General features: G+C 44.9%; 6 protein-coding genes across 7 annotated transcripts; 4 read left to right on the plus strand and 2 right to left on the minus strand.

Moving 5' to 3' along the window:
- The first annotated feature begins 436 nt into the window (after window positions 1-436).
- BDCG_04792 lies at window positions 437-3070 on the plus strand. Of its 2 annotated transcripts, none has more exons than XM_045420434.1 (2): window positions 437-880; window positions 948-3070. In XM_045420434.1, exon 2 carries the CDS (start codon window positions 1064-1066, stop codon window positions 1994-1996), a length of 933 nt encoding a protein of 310 aa, XP_045281009.1. In that variant the 5' UTR covers window positions 437-880; window positions 948-1063; the 3' UTR covers window positions 1997-3070. The 2 variants fall into 2 exon arrangements, with proteins under 2 accessions (XP_045281009.1, XP_045276541.1); XM_045420433.1 differs by having other exon boundaries at window positions 466-880; window positions 941-3070.
- Window positions 3071-5280: 2210 nt separating this feature from the next.
- BDCG_04793 (uncharacterized protein) lies at window positions 5281-5667 on the minus strand (the record flags this gene model as incomplete). The annotated part of the gene is made up of 2 exons (XM_045420435.1): window positions 5281-5577; window positions 5632-5667. 2 exons carry the CDS (start codon window positions 5665-5667, stop codon window positions 5281-5283), a joined length of 333 nt encoding a protein of 110 aa, XP_045276542.1.
- Window positions 5668-6489: 822 nt separating this feature from the next.
- Window positions 6490-8678, minus strand: BDCG_04794 (uncharacterized protein; the record flags this gene model as incomplete). Its single annotated transcript, XM_045420436.1, has 6 exons — window positions 8562-8678; window positions 7753-8463; window positions 7333-7535; window positions 6966-7252; window positions 6801-6885; window positions 6490-6727 (listed from the first exon to the last, which is right to left on the minus strand). Exons 3-6 carry the CDS (start codon window positions 7503-7505, stop codon window positions 6490-6492), a joined length of 783 nt encoding a protein of 260 aa, XP_045276543.1. The 5' UTR covers window positions 7506-7535; window positions 7753-8463; window positions 8562-8678.
- Window positions 8189-12203, plus strand: BDCG_04795 (auxin Efflux Carrier superfamily protein). Its single transcript, XM_045420437.1, has 5 exons — window positions 8189-8482; window positions 8573-10024; window positions 10127-10293; window positions 10347-11647; window positions 11751-12203. The coding sequence occupies exons 2-5, from the start codon at window positions 9697-9699 to the stop codon at window positions 11818-11820; spliced, it is 1866 nt and encodes a 621-aa protein (XP_045276544.1). The 5' UTR covers window positions 8189-8482; window positions 8573-9696; the 3' UTR covers window positions 11821-12203.
- A 1310-nt stretch (window positions 12204-13513) lies between these two features.
- Window positions 13514-15591, plus strand: BDCG_04796 (uncharacterized protein). The gene is made up of 2 exons (XM_045420438.1): window positions 13514-13644; window positions 13777-15591. The coding sequence occupies exon 2, from the start codon at window positions 13814-13816 to the stop codon at window positions 15293-15295; it is 1482 nt and encodes a 493-aa protein (XP_045276545.1). The 5' UTR covers window positions 13514-13644; window positions 13777-13813; the 3' UTR covers window positions 15296-15591.
- Window positions 15592-15896: 305 nt separating this feature from the next.
- Window positions 15897-16498, plus strand: BDCG_17015 (uncharacterized protein; the record flags this gene model as incomplete). The annotated part of the gene is made up of 2 exons (XM_045426182.1): window positions 15897-15962; window positions 16274-16498. 2 exons carry the CDS (start codon window positions 15897-15899, stop codon window positions 16496-16498), a joined length of 291 nt encoding a protein of 96 aa, XP_045281010.1.
- Between the last annotated feature and the right edge of the window lie 2289 nt (window positions 16499-18787).

Genomic DNA, 18787 nt, shown 5'->3' on the forward strand with positions numbered 1-18787 from the left:
TAGGGATGGTAAGAGAGTGAGTGGTAAGATGGGGGTAGAGTAGAGATATGGAGTGGAAGTGATAGGGGGGGCTGTGGGGTGGTAGAGGCAGTGGTGGTAAAGGTGGTAGGGGTGGTAGGGGTGGTAGGAGTGGTAGAGGTGATAGAAGTGGTAGGGGTGGTAGGGGTGGTAGGGGTGGTAGGGTGGTAAGAGTGAGTGGTAAGATGGAGGGAGGGGTATGAAGTGGAAGTAATAGGGGGTGCTACGGGGCGTTAGAGGCGGTGGTGATGGTAGGGAGTAGATAGAGTGGTGCAATTGGCAGGCGCCACTACATATCCATGGATTTTTGATGGGGTGCACGTGATGTCATGTGAGGTCACGTTACAGCGTTTTTTGCACGGAAAAGTTGGTTTTTCTTATATAGAGAGATAATTGGACATTGGTACGGAGTAATTATCCCTGCTTGGACGGGGCGCCAAGCCCACTATGCCAAGTTTGTCTTAGCCTCACCTGGTCGCCCCATCCCGCATTTGGAACAAACCGCCAGTAGTTAAATCCCAGCCCAGCCCAGCCAGCTACCTCACCATTCCATCATTCCAAGGTTCAAGGGGGTGAGGAAGTCTGCGATATAGCTTCAGAGAGCTCCAGGTCAGCCTGCAGTATACTTGTCATTTACATATCCGCCTTTCGAGAGCCCAGGCGCAGGCATTCAACACACATGGACAAAGCAGCGTCGCACTCACTACCAACCTCCATCGGGCAACATCTCGACGCGAAGCGCACTGCTGTTGAAGAACCAAATAACGCCCCAGACCCTAAAAGAATCAAAAGCTTTCATGATGGGTCGACAGAACCGGAGTCTAAAACTCCGGCTATGAGGACGGTGCCTTTCCCGGAGAAGGTATGCTAGGGCCTTTAAAAAAGAAATGGCAGGAAAACCGTTCTAACTATTCTATGAAAGCCTGCAGTTTTGGAAGAACGAAATGGCGAGATCGAGTTCCGAGTTGTCAACAATGACGGCTCAAGAGAGAGTACAATCATCCTTACAGGTCTCAAATGCCTGTTTCAAAAACAACTTCCCAAAATGCCCAAGGACTATGTCGCGCGTCTTGTCTACGATCGCGCACATCTCTCCATGGCCATCGTCAAAATGCCTCTGGAAGTCATTGGCGGAATAACATTCCGGGAATTCCGTGACCGCGGGTTTGCCGAAATCGTGTTCTGCGCCGTCTCGTCGCACCAGCAGGTGAAAGGATACGGCGCGCATCTCATGTTCCATTTGAAAGATTACGTCAGAGCTACTGGGCCGGTGATGCATTTTCTAACCTACGCCGATAACTATGCCACGGGCTATTTTCAAAAACAGGGGTTTACCAAAGAGATCACGCTCGACAGGTCCATCTGGATGGGGTACATCAAGGACTATGAAGGGGGCACGCTCATGCAGTGCTCCATGCTTCCCCGAGTACGCTATCTCGAAGTCGGCCGCATGATTCTCAAACAGAAGGAAGCCGTCCTCGCCAAAATGCGCACCTTCAGCGAAAGCCACATCATCCACCCCCCGCCTCCGCAATGGGCCAACGGCCTCACTGTCACGTCCATCGACCCACTCTCCATCCCCGCCATTCGCGCAACGGGCTGGTCGCCAGACATGGACAAGTTAGCCCGCGAACCGCGCCACGGCCGCCATTTCAACGAACTGCGGCGTTTTCTGAATGAAATCCAGAACCACAAACAGGCATGGCCGTTCCTCGTTCCGGTGAACAGGGATGAGGTCCCCGACTATTACAATGTTATTTCCTCGCCGATGGACCTGTCGACTATGGAAGAGAGATTGGAGTGCGATTCTTATACGACTCCGAAAGACCTTGTTGCTGATCTGAAGTTGATTTTTAGCAATTGTCGCCAGTACAATGATGCGAGTACAGTGTATGCTAAGTGCGCTGTCAAACTGGAGAAGTACATGTGGAGTTTGATCAAGAAGATTCCGGAGTGGGCTGACTTACTTGAAGATTGATTGGTTCTTGTGCGTCCTGTTTCTTTTGGGGTTAGGTCTGTTATTGAGCGAAACGTTTTACATGGGATTGCGAGTTAGTCTGGGGTGGCACTGGGTTCACGTACTGCTGGCGAGAATATGCTGAGTCTTTTGGAGTTCAGCTCATGACAGCGCCGGCGCTGGGTCTTATTGTCTTGCATTTTACAATTTTGGGTTGGGTTCAGGGCTTTTTTGAATAAGGATGATACCACAGGCGATCCCTACTACTATTATACCTCTCTCTAGGGCACTTTGTCAGCTTAATACTTCGAATTTTTATCTCTTAGCACTTATACCCTCTCAATGGGCATCGCTGACACAACACTCAACCATGACTAGATTCAACTATAGTCGCGCCCCCTATCTTTCCTTTCTGTACCTGGCCAAGCTAAGCCGTGGAGTCAAGTTTCTTTTTCACTGGCATTCATACATTCCTTCCATCCTGGCAGACCTGGCTACCTATTGGCGTATCAGCACTGGCAGCTGAACACCAAGGCTAGTGGGCGAAGTGAGCGGGCAGTAGATGCTCTAATGCTACGTGAGGTGGGGGAATGAGAGGTACCTAGGTAATCGACGAAACACTTGCAGCGATGCGAAAAGCTGTCGATGAACTCGAATCTCTTCATGCAACATGACAGCCCCCATCTATCTAATTAAGATGCAAAACGTTTATTACTTCAAAATTAAAGCGCTGCTTTGAGTGATAGATAGCTACAGAGAAACGGGAGACTTGCTTGATAGAATAAAAAGGGTAGAAAAAAGAAGACCTCATCTTTCTTTGTTGATTCTTCTTAAATGAATGAGTATAGCTAAGATCTCTGGGTATAGGTACTGTATCTCCACTCTGGCTTGAGCATTGTATACAAAGCAAAATAAGAAAACAAAAACAATAATAATAACTACTACTGCACCAGCAGCAAAGTAATACAAAATCAAAGAAAATATTCCAACGTCGATATCCAAACGGCCAGGGTTAAACAAAATTGACGAGAGCGATCTAGGCCGATATGTTGAATAAGGAGTTCGGTGGGGCGGAGGTTAGACAGAGTGCGTGGAGGAAAATTGAAAAGGTAATCCAAAATTTGCGTGATATTGGTTACTCCAATCTAACGCCTGACGTCCGACGCCCTGCTGAAAGTGGCGTTCGGAATGGTGGACAATAGAAAGCCACACTGAGGGGACCACACTCATTTCGTCTTTGGTGCACAATCATCACAATATAGACCCTGGGGAGCCATGTCTTCTTCACATTTCTTGCACGTATCTGTTTCGTGGTAAAGAAAATTTTAGCAAATTTGCTTTTTTTTCTTTTTTTTTTTTTTCCCTCTTGCGAAAGTAGAACTTATCTCATATATGGATTTTGAAAGGTTGGATAATCTGGGACGTACGGAAAGAGCACAGATACAAGCCGGATTTAGGATTGACACAACGGGGCACAGCGCATTCGCCTGGAGGTTTCATTTATTACTATCAGCCTCATATTATCTAGAGAGGTAGGAGCGCTGTCCCAAGCGAAAGCGAAGGTATATACTTACATTTGCTGCAAAAGCGGTAATTTCCTTTAAGATCCCCGTCGCATTTCCCACAAGTATCTAGAAGACGGGTTAGCCATAGTCATTATCCATTCATCAAGTTGCAATATGTGATACTACTACATTCTGTAGATTTATCCATGGTGGTGGTCGGTCTGATAAATGAGCTGCTCCCAGGGGTCTGCGAATATAACTAGATATACCAGATTATGAACGACAAAATTGTAATAGGCACGTAGAGAGAGGCCTTGACGATGGGGACAGGTATGACGAAAGGTGCATCTTCAGTAGGAATCCCTCAAGCTCTTCTTATACCAACCATTTGTTATCTTCTAACCTCACTGCGGCTCTCTCCTTGAACGGCTAATCGAGATGTGTGAGAAAAAATCCCACGGCCGAACCCAACCCCCGTCCCCGGGACTTTTTCTCTACAACCACTCACTCTATCCATGAGAGATGAGAGCGCCGGACAGAACCGTTATGCACGAAATTCCCGACCCACGGTTCATGCCGGGAGATCGACACCAGTTACATAGCGGCGAGCTGTCAAATCAAACGCTCGGACACTCCCTCCTTCGCAAAGTAGCATCTGCAGGCTGTGACGCCATTGGCGTAGATAGTATTGAACAATGAAAACCCGCGGGCGCAAAGCAAACAAAGAGTTTGACCACGTAGATCCCGCAGACCCCCCAAAGGCCCGGGAAAGTTGCGAAAGAACATAACTAACCCCCGAAGCAGGGTAGGGACTTTCTCTGCTGGCGCAATTGGACTTGAGCTCCTGACGAACGGCAATCGCCACAAACTATTCGTGCGGGAATCGGACGGCATGTGACTAGATAATTTCTGAGTGGAAATTCGAGCAGGGATGGACGTTAGGCACCATCGTTCACATCCCGCGATTCTACCCGGTTATCTTTCACCCCTGTGAGTTGTTCCGGTAAGTACATGGTGATCCATTCGGGAGAGACTGTCTACGAGGCAATGAAAGAACATGAAGGTTTCTTGCACTCTGTTCGCTAGGTAAGCTTGTCCCCATTTGGGGCTGAGGCCAAGAGTTGGGAAAAACAATGAAATAGTCGTGGAAGTCTTCAAAGGCATCAAATGACACAATTTTCATTTTTCGCGTGGTGTCTTCATGAGCATCAAACTGAGTGGGAAGAGAAACAAGATACATGGAAGAATGAGGATAAAAATATTGGATGCCAACAAGCGAGGAGAGGAGAGACTATACCAGATTAACCTTAGTGGGAACAACCAACCTTAATTTAACCTCACCCCACACCCGCCGCATTATCTTGGCTTGGCGATAAAGCTTATTTTCCTCCTCCGGATTTAGCAGCATTATTGAAACATTCCTTCACAAAGTATTGACAGTCCAGGTGGACTGGAAATGTGTTGCATATCTGTTGGGAGGGACTGTAGAGATCTTAATATTGCATCTGAGGTTTCAAACAACATCCTGCTTACATTGCAGATGAATATTTCTAGAAATGAGAGTAAAGTTTATCTGCTGCCTCTGCAGAGTTCAGCAAGTGAACCAGAGAAAATCAGGGGGATCATTTTATTGTGTCTGTCATGCTACCCTTTTTCTCTTTTTCTCTCTTCCTCCATTTCTATTTTTTATTTCTATTTTCGTTTCTCTTTCTTTATTTTCTCAATGCAGAGTGAATTTAAGTAAATATATACAGACTTAGTTGTTCTAAACTTCCTATTGAGACAACGCATTTTCAGTCCTTAACTTGCTGCTATCAAACGCCATGCGAACATCCCATTCCTCACTGCCACCCGTACATGTGGAACTAGACAGTCAACCCCTGTGGAAAATTGCAGAAAAATGTGACTTCCTGCCGATCCGATCATCAATCCTGCAACCATATCGCCCAAAGTATCATCGAGCTCAGCACCAGAAGTGGTGCAACGCATTCCTTTGGCTTTACCAATGCCCGTTCCGCTCAATCCCACATTTTCAGTGTTAATGGCGCCATGGGTAATTCCGAGTTCCATGTGGATGAAGGAGAGCCCGGAGAGAACCTACATGGATCAGCCTTGAGTGTCTTTCTGTTGATAATGTTTTTGTCGACTTACCTGCTGACATATTGCCGCGATTTCGGCCTTGTTCATGAAATTGATTGCCTGGGCTGTTTTTAATATCGATTAGGGAAACATGGGACGCATCCATATCCTCATAGAGAAGAAAGAGGGTCGCGTTGCTCTAATATACCCCCTCCAGACTAACAATGACAATGTTGAGATGGCAGGCTTTCTTTAAATTACTGACCTTCTCTCCTATCGTTAACTGCCTCATCTTTACCGCCATGATATTGAAATGTATTTATTCTAGGACTCTTCCTGCAAGCAGAAGGACCCTAAGATTCTACGGTTAACGGAGAAGAATCTCCATAAAAAATGTCCGTATAAAAATAAAAGTAAAAATAAAAATAAAAATCCAATCCAATCCAATCCATTTCCCTCCCTTTGGTTCTTGTTGACGAGAAAGTAATCCCATTCTGGTCTAAATCCAATTTTATTGGCAAAGTGCGATAGGCAGTAGCATCCACATATTTTTCTTGTTTAAATATATTTGTTTTTTTAGCTGATTTTACTTTTGGCGAGCCATTGTATAAGACTCCATTTAAATTCATTTGCATTATAGTACACACCAATTTACTGGGTAGAAAATCCTTCCATCCTCTGTATCGCTGCACAGATTAATTACCTGGCCTTCCACCCAGTTGATTACAAAAGGAATTGTGGTTAAACATTCATCGGGGCTGTAACATCAGTATTCAATGCGCAAATATATAGATCATCTCTTGACCCTTAAATGAAGGATCCCACCCTGTCCATGGAGGGAGGTAGATATATCACTAGTCACCTTCCATTCCTAATTTCCCTTCGCATAAAGGGCGACAGTAGAAAGCGTTACAATCCAAGAAGGATAGTTTATTTTCCGAACACAAGCTCCTTGACAGCTGCATCGGCGGCCATCTTCTCAAGCATCTCGTCGTCGGGGCCCTCGATGCACTTGCCATCATGCGGGACCATTGGATCCAAACCATACATGTGGCAGTTGATTTCGGGGCCAGCTATCCCCCACTCGCGGTAATGGAGCTCAGACATGAACTTGGTGGGCTCCTCATCGTCATTGATTTGATACGCATCTTCAAGGTCTATTATGTAGCTGCAGAATATCGTTAGGGTAAGCAATGATAAAACTGTGTACGGGGTATGTATGTCCAGTTTACCACACATACCACTTCTTATTCTCAGGGTCCCACATCAGATTGCGACGGTTAGGGTCATTATGCATGAACCTGAAGGCGTAGAATTCGCTGGCAACTATGTCAAATCTGGAAATCATCTTTCAAAAAGAAGGAATGAATGGGTTGAGAATTGCAAGGCCAGGAGGGATAACTTACCGGATTGACTTAGCAAAGGCCAACCGGACTTGGTCCCTCTCAGACATGGGCAATCAGCAAAATTAGCCAAATTGCGCCCTGGTAATCTTTCCATCACAAGGAAGAAAAGGAAGCCACCTGGAACAGGATCCTTCTCTTTTTGAATTAGAGATGCATAGTCTAGTAGCTTTGGAATACAAGTGCAACCAAGTTTGGTGAGTGTGTCATGATTATAAAACTCAAATCCAACGCGACGGCTGCTATGTTTAGGCTTGGTTGATGAAGGGTTCCCAGGATCATCAGGGATCCTACACATGTCAAGGTGTCAAGGTTAGAAACAAAGCAGACATGGTGGGAGACAAGAAACTTGGAGGCCATGTCTGCATACTGCATTCTTATCTTTGCAATGCCCTGAACTCCGGGGTTGGGCTCAACCTGAGTTGCGACGCATGTACCACATGTCTCTGTCATATATGTCTCATAGATATCATCATCTCCATAGGTCTCGCGTTCTGTGAAGACCGGGCCAAGTTTCCACAGTATCTTTGAGCGAGGATTCATAAAGAATGGGGTGTCTCGCACCCAGATGATCTGTTGTGATAGAGCTCAGCAAGGTCATCCTTTAGCTCACTAACATTCATTGTCGACTTTGTGTGGAGCTTGCTTTTTTTTCTCAAATATTGCTTGGAAACTGCAAAATGGTGTATGATTCAAGAGGAGGGAAGTTCAAGAGTTGCCATGCACTTTTCGACGGGCTTGGCGCCAAGGCCTGGACAGACTACATTCTAGGCACCAAAAATATACATACTTAGTATCAGCCTCAAGGGGTAAGAGGCCTCAAGAATGGGATATCTGAACTGCGCATCTTGTGATACCTCTGTTTAATCCGTTTTTAGCGGCATCTTTTTTTGTTTCAACTAATTTTGAACATGCTTAATAATCACACGCCATGCATCAGGACGCACTTTCCAGATGTCTCTATGCACTGGCTCCGAAAGCATAGTCGGGCCATGGCCATTGATGCGGCGGTTGCTCCCTTTGTCGAAAGCTCCCATATGGCTGATACAGTAGTCCCTGGGAGTAGATTATAAAGGGGCTTTCGGAATCACTTAGGCATAAGAAGGAATCGAAGCAAGTCAATGCTACTAAGTACGGGCTAACGGTGAACTTATAACCTCGTAACACATTCCCTGAAGTGGTAATATATTAGCCATTTTTGGAAGGTGATGTATAAGCTCGATCCGTGTCTTCTGCTATCTACCGTAAGCGCGCGGTTTCGGCCCCGGTGCACCTCGCTCGGCGCTCGCTCGCTCGTTCCTCTTCTTCCCTCTGGATTCGGTCCCGCTCTACCGCTAGCTGCGCCGCGGCCATTCCCTTTGCTCCGTTTCGGTCCGATCGCGACATAGGGACACTCTCCAAGCTCCAAGAGAGGCGGTCCTTAGCTCTAGATCGATCAGTCGACGATGCGGTTCAGAGGAACACTGGCACTTTGTGCTTTGTGTTGCATTTCGTGTGATAGCTGGATTTTTCATACAATAGTAAGCATTCTTCCATCATGAGAGATTTCGCTCCAAGCTTTGCTTTCCATGATTTAAGGTTTGGTTTGAGACCACTAACTAGTAGGAAAGGCACCCATGGTTCCTAGGCTGCGAGACGGGAGAAAGTGTACTCCGTAGTTAAGTTAGCATTGGACGGTAGTTTCGGTAGACGGTGAATGTTATGCGAGAAAGAGACCACGAAACCCGAAATTGAGATTCTAAGTTATTTCTGCTGTCGAGCACATTACGCTGCTGCTATTTATGTATATGTATAACTATCCCAGGGTCTGGATGTTGTGTGGCGTTGCCGATCAAGCGTGGAAGCACAAGGGTGAATGCTGGCCTGTCATTGGCTGGCTGGGTCACTTGGCGATGGCTTGGCAGGAGTCATCAGCCTCATCAGATCAGATATCAGATATCAATTTGTATTAACGATTCAGATATAAACAACATAATAACTACTGTTACGCACGCAGGACTTGTGTATGTGTGTGTGTGTGTGTTATTATGTGTATGTGATTGTGGCCTGATATGATATGATACTTCCCCTGTTGATATCGATAACTATGGCTGTGCAGCGTCAGCCCTGTCCGACGCCACAACACACGTCACCAAGCCTTCTGTCAGCGTCCTGAATTACCAACTCGGATGCTCCCCTCCTCTCCTCCCCTCTCTCTTCTCTTCTCCCATCTCTACCATCTTATCCCGGTCTGCCCTCCTCGTGTCCCAGCCATTTGAGCCATTTGAGCCATTTGTTGCCTTGACATATGAGACGAACCTTTCTTGTTTGGTGGCCGCGTCCATCCCATCCAGGGTCCGCGTCAACTTAAGGTTGGATTATGGCATCATAAGCTCGGGGCTGGTGTCCCGTCACAGAAAAAAAAAAAAAAACCTGCTATTCTCCCCCTTTGGTAGCCATGTCAGCGCCATTCTCCGCCTCTCCTTTCTTCCTTTGTCTGCTACCGCCTTGAATTGCTATTCTCAAACTCCCCACTCCCCTTTTCTTTCTCCTGTTGCAGCTCTTGGGGTCTGTGGTGGCGTCGGATTTTATCTATCTACTGCTATTTCTGTTTTCTGCCTGTCCTACATACATCACTTCTTGTGCTATCTCTTCCTCTTCCTCTCCTTCTTCCTCTTCTCCTCCTCCTCTTCTCCTCCTCCTCTTCAACTTCATTGAACCACCGCAATCCTCATATATCCTTGCAGCCCGCTGCATGATGCTTTTTACCTCCCCAGCCTCTCTAGTGAACGCAAATATCCTCCGTAACTCCTCCATCTTCACCCGCCATGTAGCCCAACAGCCCGTGGCGGCAGCCCTCGATGGCTGGCCTCCTCACGTCCCAGACGCCTTCAATCTTCAGCAAGCTGCCCAAGCTGCTCAACCCCCTCTGCCGCGCCTGGTCCTCCTGGTCTTCGCCGCCGTCCTCGAGGTCGTTTGCATCAGTCTTCCTGGCTATATCGTGGCCCGCATGGGCATGTTCGACGCCGACGCCCAGAAATTCGTCGCCAATCTCAATGTCGTACTGTTTACCCCATGTCTCGGTATGTTTTTAAGCCCAATCTATTAACATATTCCAGTCCCATGTGTATATACTATCTATATCTATTTATATATTGTTGCTGACTGCCGGATTTTCTCCGAAGTGTTCACGAAGCTCGCCTCCCAACTTACCGCGGATAAGCTGACCGATCTAGCCATCATCCCTTGCATATTCGTGATCCAGACTTTGGTCTCATACCTATGCGCCGCCGTGATCTCCCGTCTGTTTCGCTTCAGGAAGCGCCAGTCGAACTTTGTCATTGCCATGGGTGTATGTATATATCCCTTGCTACATAGTGAGATAGTATGTTAACCAAATTACAGGTTTTCGGCAACTCCAATTCGCTGCCCATATCTCTCATCTTATCGCTATCCCACACCCTCGAAGGCCTGCATTGGGATCGCGTTCCAAACGACAGTGACGATGAGGTTGGTGCCAGGGGTATCCTCTATCTCCTTATCTTTCAGCAGCTAGGCCAACTGCTTAGATGGAGCTGGGGCTATCGAGTCCTCCTTGCCCCGCCAGAGACATACTACAGAGACGAAGAAGAGCTCGACGCTAGTCGTATCGGCGTTTCTGAACGGTACACTGATGAACCGGACGACACTGTGGGACATGGCCAAACGCTCATCGACACCACTGACGATCATAATGCCGGACATGACACGCCTAGCACCTCGTCAAGTTCAGGGGATGTCTCCCACTTTGAATCCGGAGGGCAAACCCCCATAATGGCGCGACAATACCCCTTCTCAAAACTAGTCGCGATGGATGACTCAGGGGAAGTTGAAACTGAACAAGAAGATCAAAACCAGCATCCTCCTTCCCCTGTCCTTCATCTACCACCGCCAAACGGGCAATTCCTCCCCCGCCAGTCCTCTACAGGCGCAATTACTTTATTTCCAGCCGTAGAACTCCAACTGCAACCACAACAACCCTCCACCTGGCGCAATCCACTCCAAAAACTCTCCAAACAAGCCAAATCAACCTACCACACCCTCATATCAAGCCTTCACAACCGCTCCACAAGCCTTTTCCATGCCCTCCCTCTCCCACTCCAGAAGTCCATACGAACTGCGTCTCACCACCTCACCCGCTTCTTCCGCGGCCTATGGGCCTTCATGAACCCACCGCTCTGGGCCATGCTAGCCGCCATAATCGTCGCCTCCATCCCCTCCCTCCAGCGCCTCTTCTTCAGCCCCAACACCTTTATTAAAAACTCTGTCACCCGCGCCGTCGAGCAGAGCGGCAACGTCGCCGTACCACTAATCCTCGTCGTCCTCGGCGCGAATCTCGCCCGCAACACTCTTCCCAACAACACCTCCACCTTAACAGGCAAACCCTCTCAAGATGATACCCACGACCCTTACCCGCGGGAAGAGCGAAACCTAATAGTCGCCTCGCTGCTCGCGCGCATGCTCCTTCCCACGCTAATAATGAGCCCCATCCTCGCGCTGGCGGCTAAGTTCGTACCTGTGAGCATCCTAGACGACCCAATCTTTGTCGTCGTGTGTTTCCTGTTGACGGGGGCGCCGTCGGCGCTGCAGCTGGCGCAGATTTGTCAGCTGAACAATGTGTACATGGGCGCGATGGCGAGGTTGTTGTTCCAGAGTTATGTTGTTTGGTGGGTTTGCCCTTTGCGTTTTTCCTCATTTTTTTTTTCCAGCTTTCTACATCTATATTTTAGTGAGACCTGTTATGAAAACTAACATAATAAACCGCCATAGGATCCTCCCCTCCACGCTTATCCTTGTCGTTCTTGCGCTCCAAGTCGTCCAGTGGGCGACCGCGACGTGAAATGCATAATAAATTACATCCGTGGATACCATGAATAGCGGAGTGGAATCGAATGAATCGAAAATACCCGCACAGCCACCCACTAGCACTATCAAATCACATCTGACAAAACAAACCCTTACTGGATATCCCTTCTTCCCCCTTCTTCCAAAATCTCCGTTCAATCAAAAAGAATTTGGGACGATACCCCTTCCCCCGCTTTTTTTTTCTCTCTTAGTACAAAAGAATGGGTCACGGATTTTATTTACTACCCAACACCACCACCAACACCAACACCTCAACCTCCTCATCTACGATCCGAGCAAAACAAATCGCCCTCTCCAATCCACCCACGCCCGAGTTGATTGGATCCGATAAAAAATAAAAAAAATAAAAATACAAAAGGGGGCTACCGTCCCTGCGTTAAAATAATGGTAGTAACATGCTTTCTTTACCTGGAGTGGGTTCCCAGTTTCTGGCCTCCTAACCCAGGATGTTTATGTCTGTATAAAATGAATTGATATGATATGATAACTATGATATGATATGATGGGATGATATGCCTTTTTTACGTTTGGGTTTGATTTCAATTGAGTTTCTGGATGTTTTGGTGTCAGGGGGGGTTATTCTCAGGCAATTCAAAAGGGTGGTGTCTTTGTGGGTTCTGCTCTGTTCTGCTCTGCTCTGAGAGAGAAGGGGGGGAGAATAGGAAAGAGAATTAAAAAACGACATCGTTTCTTTCTTTTCTTTCTCCCGCCTCCCCGTTTTCTTATGTTTGTTGGTGGGAAAACTGGAAAAGAAAAAATATAAATGCGGAACTGGACCTGGAACTGGGGGGACAAAACAAGAGGGCAGAACAGTTGGGTTTACTGGTTTATTTATTTCATTAGAGTATGTGATGCGATGCGAGGCGAGGCGAATACCCGTTTTCTATTCTATGCTTTCCCCATTTTTTTTTTTTTTTTTTTTTTTTCTTTCTCATTTTGGGACGTGTACATGTACATTATGTATGTAACGCAAGATATCTTGTCCATATGCTCCTTCCATCATTTCACATTCAAGCCTTCTACATAGGTAACACGCATACCAAAAATCCAACGTTCCTTCCTCAAACCATGTATGTAAATGCCCCTTGGGCAACGATATACACTACACTGCGCCTTCCCGTTTTTCCACTCAAGTAAACCCGAAAATACACAGGCAATTGTTGTCCCTTCCTCTGGTCATATACTCTCGTCATCCACTCTCCATTGCACCTTCCCCAAAAACGCGCAGCACGACATGACATCCTCCTCCAAAAAATAAACTATATAGGCCAGACCTAATTCTCATCCATCTCTTCCCTCTACCTCCGCAAGTCCTCACGCTCGTTTACCACAACCCCTCTCCTATCCCTTACCCCCCAGCCTACCCCCGCTACCGCGACTGCTACCGCCAAACGCCAAACACACCAAATGCCTCGACATGGACAAGGACAGCCAGTCCACCAGCAGGGATGACAGCGGCAACAACGAGCAAATCGAAGCCCAAGCCCACGCTCTAAACCGAGATCTAGCCCGCATCGCAATACCAGAGGAGCTACAGCGGCGCCTGCCCATCCCTAGAGCAATCCGGCACATTGCCCGCGTGTGTCCGTGGGCTGTTCTTTTGGTGGGAGCTTAGTATTCATTCGAGAATTCTCAGCAGCCTGTGGCGCGGAGGGGGCCGATTTGAGGGGAAGAATGGGGATTCGTTGCTTCGTTTTATTTCTCGTATCTTTTTCTTTTCGTTTGTTGTTGTTAAGTTTTCCTTACTGGATCTGGATTTTGGATTGGGGGCGTCATTCGTTTTGTTGGCTCATTTTGTGTACGTATGACACTGCGCTGCGTCCCAATTTTCCTTTCTGAAAAGGTGGAGGGTGTGAGGAGAGGAAAGAGTTTCAATCAAGGCGACAGTGGGGCTAACCTGGGTGTCATGTTAAATGCTTGGTTCTCATAGTTCTTAACCTCGTATTTGCTTTGGTATCGTAATAGCAATGGATCAACCACCGCGAAGCCAAGACAACGTGGGATACCCGCTGCCTCCTCATTCCCTTTACTCAGGAGTTGAATTGGGGCCGAGATCCACAGATCCATCCACTTTTGCACCGTCGCCCAAACCCATACCACAGCCTCAAACACAAGCGCAAATACCAGCAGCGTCACAGCCGATAAAACAGTTATCCCACCCGCCACTGATATCAATGGGATCGGAACCCACCGCAGCATCGAAGCAAAGTGATGTGAACTCTGACAACTGCAATGGTCCCAGGCATAGCGTAGATGAGATCCCGACCGTGACAATTTCGTTGATTAAAGAGATCGCCATAGCCATGGCAGATGAAATGACCAGGAAAAATCCCACAGCCGATTTAGTGCACTCTGCGTTGGAGGCAGAGTTCGCCGTTAACAGGTTGCGTGCCGTTTTCTCAGATTCAGGGGCGCCTGGGCTACCTTGGCGGCGTAAAGTTTGCTTGCCGTTCGGTTTGACATTGGATCGGTATATAATTCTCCCCAACGCTGTGGAGATGGAACGTTTGAGTCCGGAAGTGATCGAGCTCGCCAAAAAGAACCTGAGCTATCAGACACGAAGGAGGGAAACTCTACCTCTGCATGACGTCATCGGAGGCTTAAACACAGCAATTACTCAGGGTACACTTTTGGCCGTGGAAGATGGGACGATATTAGTGGACCTTCGTGAAAACCTTGTCGTGAAGGTTGGCCTGTACAATATGCTCGATGACATTTCAATGCTGCGATATATCAGAGAAAATACCCAAATCCCGCTACCAGTAACGCACGGCTGTCTTAGAGCCGTAGACATGCACGCGGAATGGGGATTCCTGTTCATGTCAAATTATTATGATAACGGATGCACACTGGAGGAGCTCTGGGGCCAGCTCAATCATACAGAGAAATGGTCAATAGGCGTCCAGCTAAACGGCATTTTTGGAGCACTCAGATCCGTTGAACTCCCATGCCCATTTCCAGAGTACCGAGAAATACTTGGTGGTGGCTCCCAATGTCGTCGCTGCAAAGATTCACGAGGATTCACGTATTTAGCAACCACCCCTATCAGCAACGAAGACGAGTTCAATTCGTTTCTCACTCGCCACCCTTGTGATATCAACGAGCGGAGTTTGGAAATTAAGCCTCGTCTTCAAGAGAATCACAAGCTGGTGATGACCTATGCGAATCTCCATCCTCGGAACGTTATAATAAGCCCTTGTCGTGTCCCAGAGAGTACTCTGAGCCTGCCTCAGCAGCTACAATATGAAGCCGCACGCCGGGACTGGCGTGTGACGTGTCTTGTCAACTGGCAGAGGGGTGGGGTGTACCCTGAACACTGGGAATACGTAAAAGCTCTGAACCCAGCTGACACCGCGGGATGTCCCCCACAGTGGTGGTACTACCTGCCACGCTCGATTGGGGTGTGGCCGCGGGAGCATGCGGTTGATAACTTGATAGTAGTGCCATAGATATATTCTTGTATAATTTGCTTTGGAAACGGTTTTGATTATTTTACCCCTTTCCTTCCGTTCTTTCTTGATGTACAAAAAGGGGGGCTTTGTGATTACTTCTCTCTGTCATTCTCTTTTTTCTGCTTCAGAGCTGTTTATCATATGTTTCTTCGGTGGCTTTTATTGCATTGGGTTCGTGCCCAAACATCGCGGTTAATTGAAAAAGTGGGGAGTAAGAAGCATAAATTCGCAATTCAAAGACGTCAACTTACCTGTGATTTTAGCTTCTCTTACGTATTGAGAAATGTAGTTAGCTCAGCGTAATCTGAAGACTATTTTAACTTACTAAAAGGGGACGCCTCCATTTTAGGTTTGGGCATATGCAACATCTCGATTTTCCCACGATTGTGAGTCGGTCTAGAACCATTTAAAGTGCATTAGTATGATATCCGCGTGCCGAGCAAAACTTGCATCTTGCGGCAGATGCGAAGCTTGCCAGTGACTGTAAAGGATGGGTCTTTTTCCACGGCAGAAGACGTCTATTTTCAAGAGAAGCTAGAGCTCAATCTGGCTCTAGTTATTATGATAGTTAGTCCTATACTCCGTATAGTAATTGACGATGTTAAAAGGATCGCGGTCAGATCAGAATGGAGGTCAAGATATGTTGGCCCTTACGGCCGTTGCGGTTAGCGATCCCACTAGATCACGTGACCCACCACTATAATATGTTCCTGTAGATAGATCTATCAATACAACCTTCAACTATTCTACAGGTTATAGCCCGGATGGCACATTTTTCTTTTTAGAATGTTGTACCAACATATTTTTGACATGGATAGTTCACCTTTTTTGGAAAGACTCTTACTCTTTATTAGAGATATTTCATTTTTCCTGAATCTGTCAGTCAGTGAATTCATATACTTTATTTTTTTTGAGAAAGTGTGTTCTTCATTGTGAAGAATATCACTTTTTTATTTTTTTTTTTTACATATCTAGAAGAAGCAGAGTCATCTTGATATGAGTGATACATCTGTTACTTCAGAGTTCAGCTCAAGGCTCAGAATCACACACTTCACTAGACAACTCATTGATAGAATGATCACTTATTATAAGAAAGCTCCTGACTTGCAAGATGAGGCTGAGATCAGTTTTTGCCAGAGTATGAAATTTGATGATGATGAGACAACAGAGAAACTTCAGAATAAAGAAAAGCAGAGTTAATATTCATCTGCAGAATCTGTTCATTTCAACTCTTCAAATTCTTCACTATTTCTCATCTCTGAAATGCTGACTTTTAATAGTAATCTGAATCAATCTATCTATTGCATCACAGGCAATCTTATGAATCTTATACAGATGATGCTATAGAATCAGATGACTGCAGCTGAAATCACTCAATATCTTACTATATCTGTACAAAGAGACACTATGAGAGATGAGTTACAGAAATATCAGAAGAAAGTTAAATATACACTAGATATTAAATTAGTGATCATATTTGATAACTCTAATTATAAAGTCTGATATATTAATATATTAACTGATATGAAAGTTATTAATGAAACTGACATTCTATTAAGAACTTAATGAGAATTCTCTTTTACATATTATATTAACTCTGAGAAGTGAAGAATCTGTTCTAAGTCTCTATATAGATGTATGCTATTGAGTCTTATTGAAAATGTTTGAATCACTATTAAAATCTTGAAAACTGATAATACTGCAGCTCTGTGAGATAAGATTAATATTGAATATATAATATCACTGACAGAAGAATAAGTTAATATCTTCAAGAAATTGATAAAATTACAAGTCAAGAAGAATGATTATCTTACTTTTCAGAGATATTTCTGCTATCTTATTATCTGTTACAAGAAGCTCTGTCAGAGCACTGAGAATATATATTATAATCTCTTTCTCAACAATCTACAAGATTATCAAAGACTGTTTATCAAGATATATTTGAATGAGTTTTTCTTCACTAGTCAGAAACTCATTATCAACATTAATATTAATAATTTGATGAAGTAACTGATCAATTATACATTCAAGAAGATCATCACTGAGTGAAAAAAGCAGTCTCAGATCAATTCTGTGACTGTGAAGAAGAATAAGAATAAAGATAAGAACAAAGATGAGAATAAAAGCATATCTGTATGAAAGTGTATTCACTGCAGAAGATATAAATATACTGTTGACAGGTGTTTTATCTTACATTCTGATAAAAAGAAAAAGAAGAATGACAAGAAGAATGATAAGAAGAAAGAGAAGAGAAATGACTTAATAAGTTCTTAATTAACAGTGAATACAGTAATTATAAAGATTGAGTTCTATTTCTCTTTCACAGTCACTGAAAAATCATTCTCTAGATCTTGATATTTGAACACATATACAAGCCTGAATATGATGAGTGAGCTTCATTCTTTTTCAAATATCAAACCTTTTAATGATAATATCTCTATCAATTCTGTGACTGAGGGAACTGAGTTTGTCAAGAAGATTGAGACTAGACTAGCCGCCGGGACCATGAATTTCACATTTGATCCCATTTGGTCTGATCTCATACATTTCTTGGCGTGAGTCCCACCAGAACCAAGCCTCAAAAAAATCTGAAAATGGACCATTTCTGAGAGAAATAGTGTGAAAAATGACCAGATTTAATTCAAGAACAGTGAAATGAGAGTAATTTTTCAGAATAAACTGTGAAAGATGATCATTCTTTCAAAATCAGAATGAGACTGGGACTGAAGGTCAAAATCAGTCCTATTCAGTTCATTCAGTGATTGCTTATATAATCAGAATTTGGTAATGATTATTGATAATGCTCATGAAACAACTAAATACATTCTTGTGCAAGTTTATTCTTCACTTTCTCATGAAAACTACACTTCTCTGATATACTGTCATCAGAGGTATTAAACTGTCTGATAATTTCATGTTTTACAATCATGAGTTTCTTGATTGTTTCTCCTTGTAATTATCCCCAGTGATAGTGATAAATATCTTGACTTGAGTTGAACTTTCACTCCATTCCCACCCCTGTCAATGAAATTGCCAGAATATCACATGCCATCAGTGTAACAGTTGAATATGTACTCTCAACAATTTTTCATAACTCTAGAATTGATTTGGTGTGTAAATTCATCAGATCATCTTGAAGATAGTGATCAAATTCAGTTTTACAAGTATGTAGTTTTGTCTGATTTTCAGTTGCAATCAATATATGCAAGTTCTGTTTCAAAGTTAGTATTATAGTTCTATGTGATATGAAGCATTACCAAAGATTGTTACTTACTAGAGAATTGTATTCCACTGTCTTCACATCTTGAACATCTGCTTATTCAAATCTCTGATAGTTGGCATTGTAGTAGTCTCAGGCTAATTTAACATATGAGTCTTGTTTCTTCTCTGTTCAATCTTGAGAAGTGTAGATGTTAACTTAATGAGAGGGATCTAGTAGAGCTGCTACAGCATAGTACTCTGCAAAAGATTGTTTCATTTTGCTGTAGT

The sequence above is a fragment of the Blastomyces dermatitidis genome (assembly GCF_000003525.1).
Source record: "Blastomyces dermatitidis ER-3 genomic scaffold supercont1.5, whole genome shotgun sequence".
NCBI lineage: Eukaryota > Fungi > Ascomycota > Eurotiomycetes > Onygenales > Ajellomycetaceae > Blastomyces > Blastomyces dermatitidis.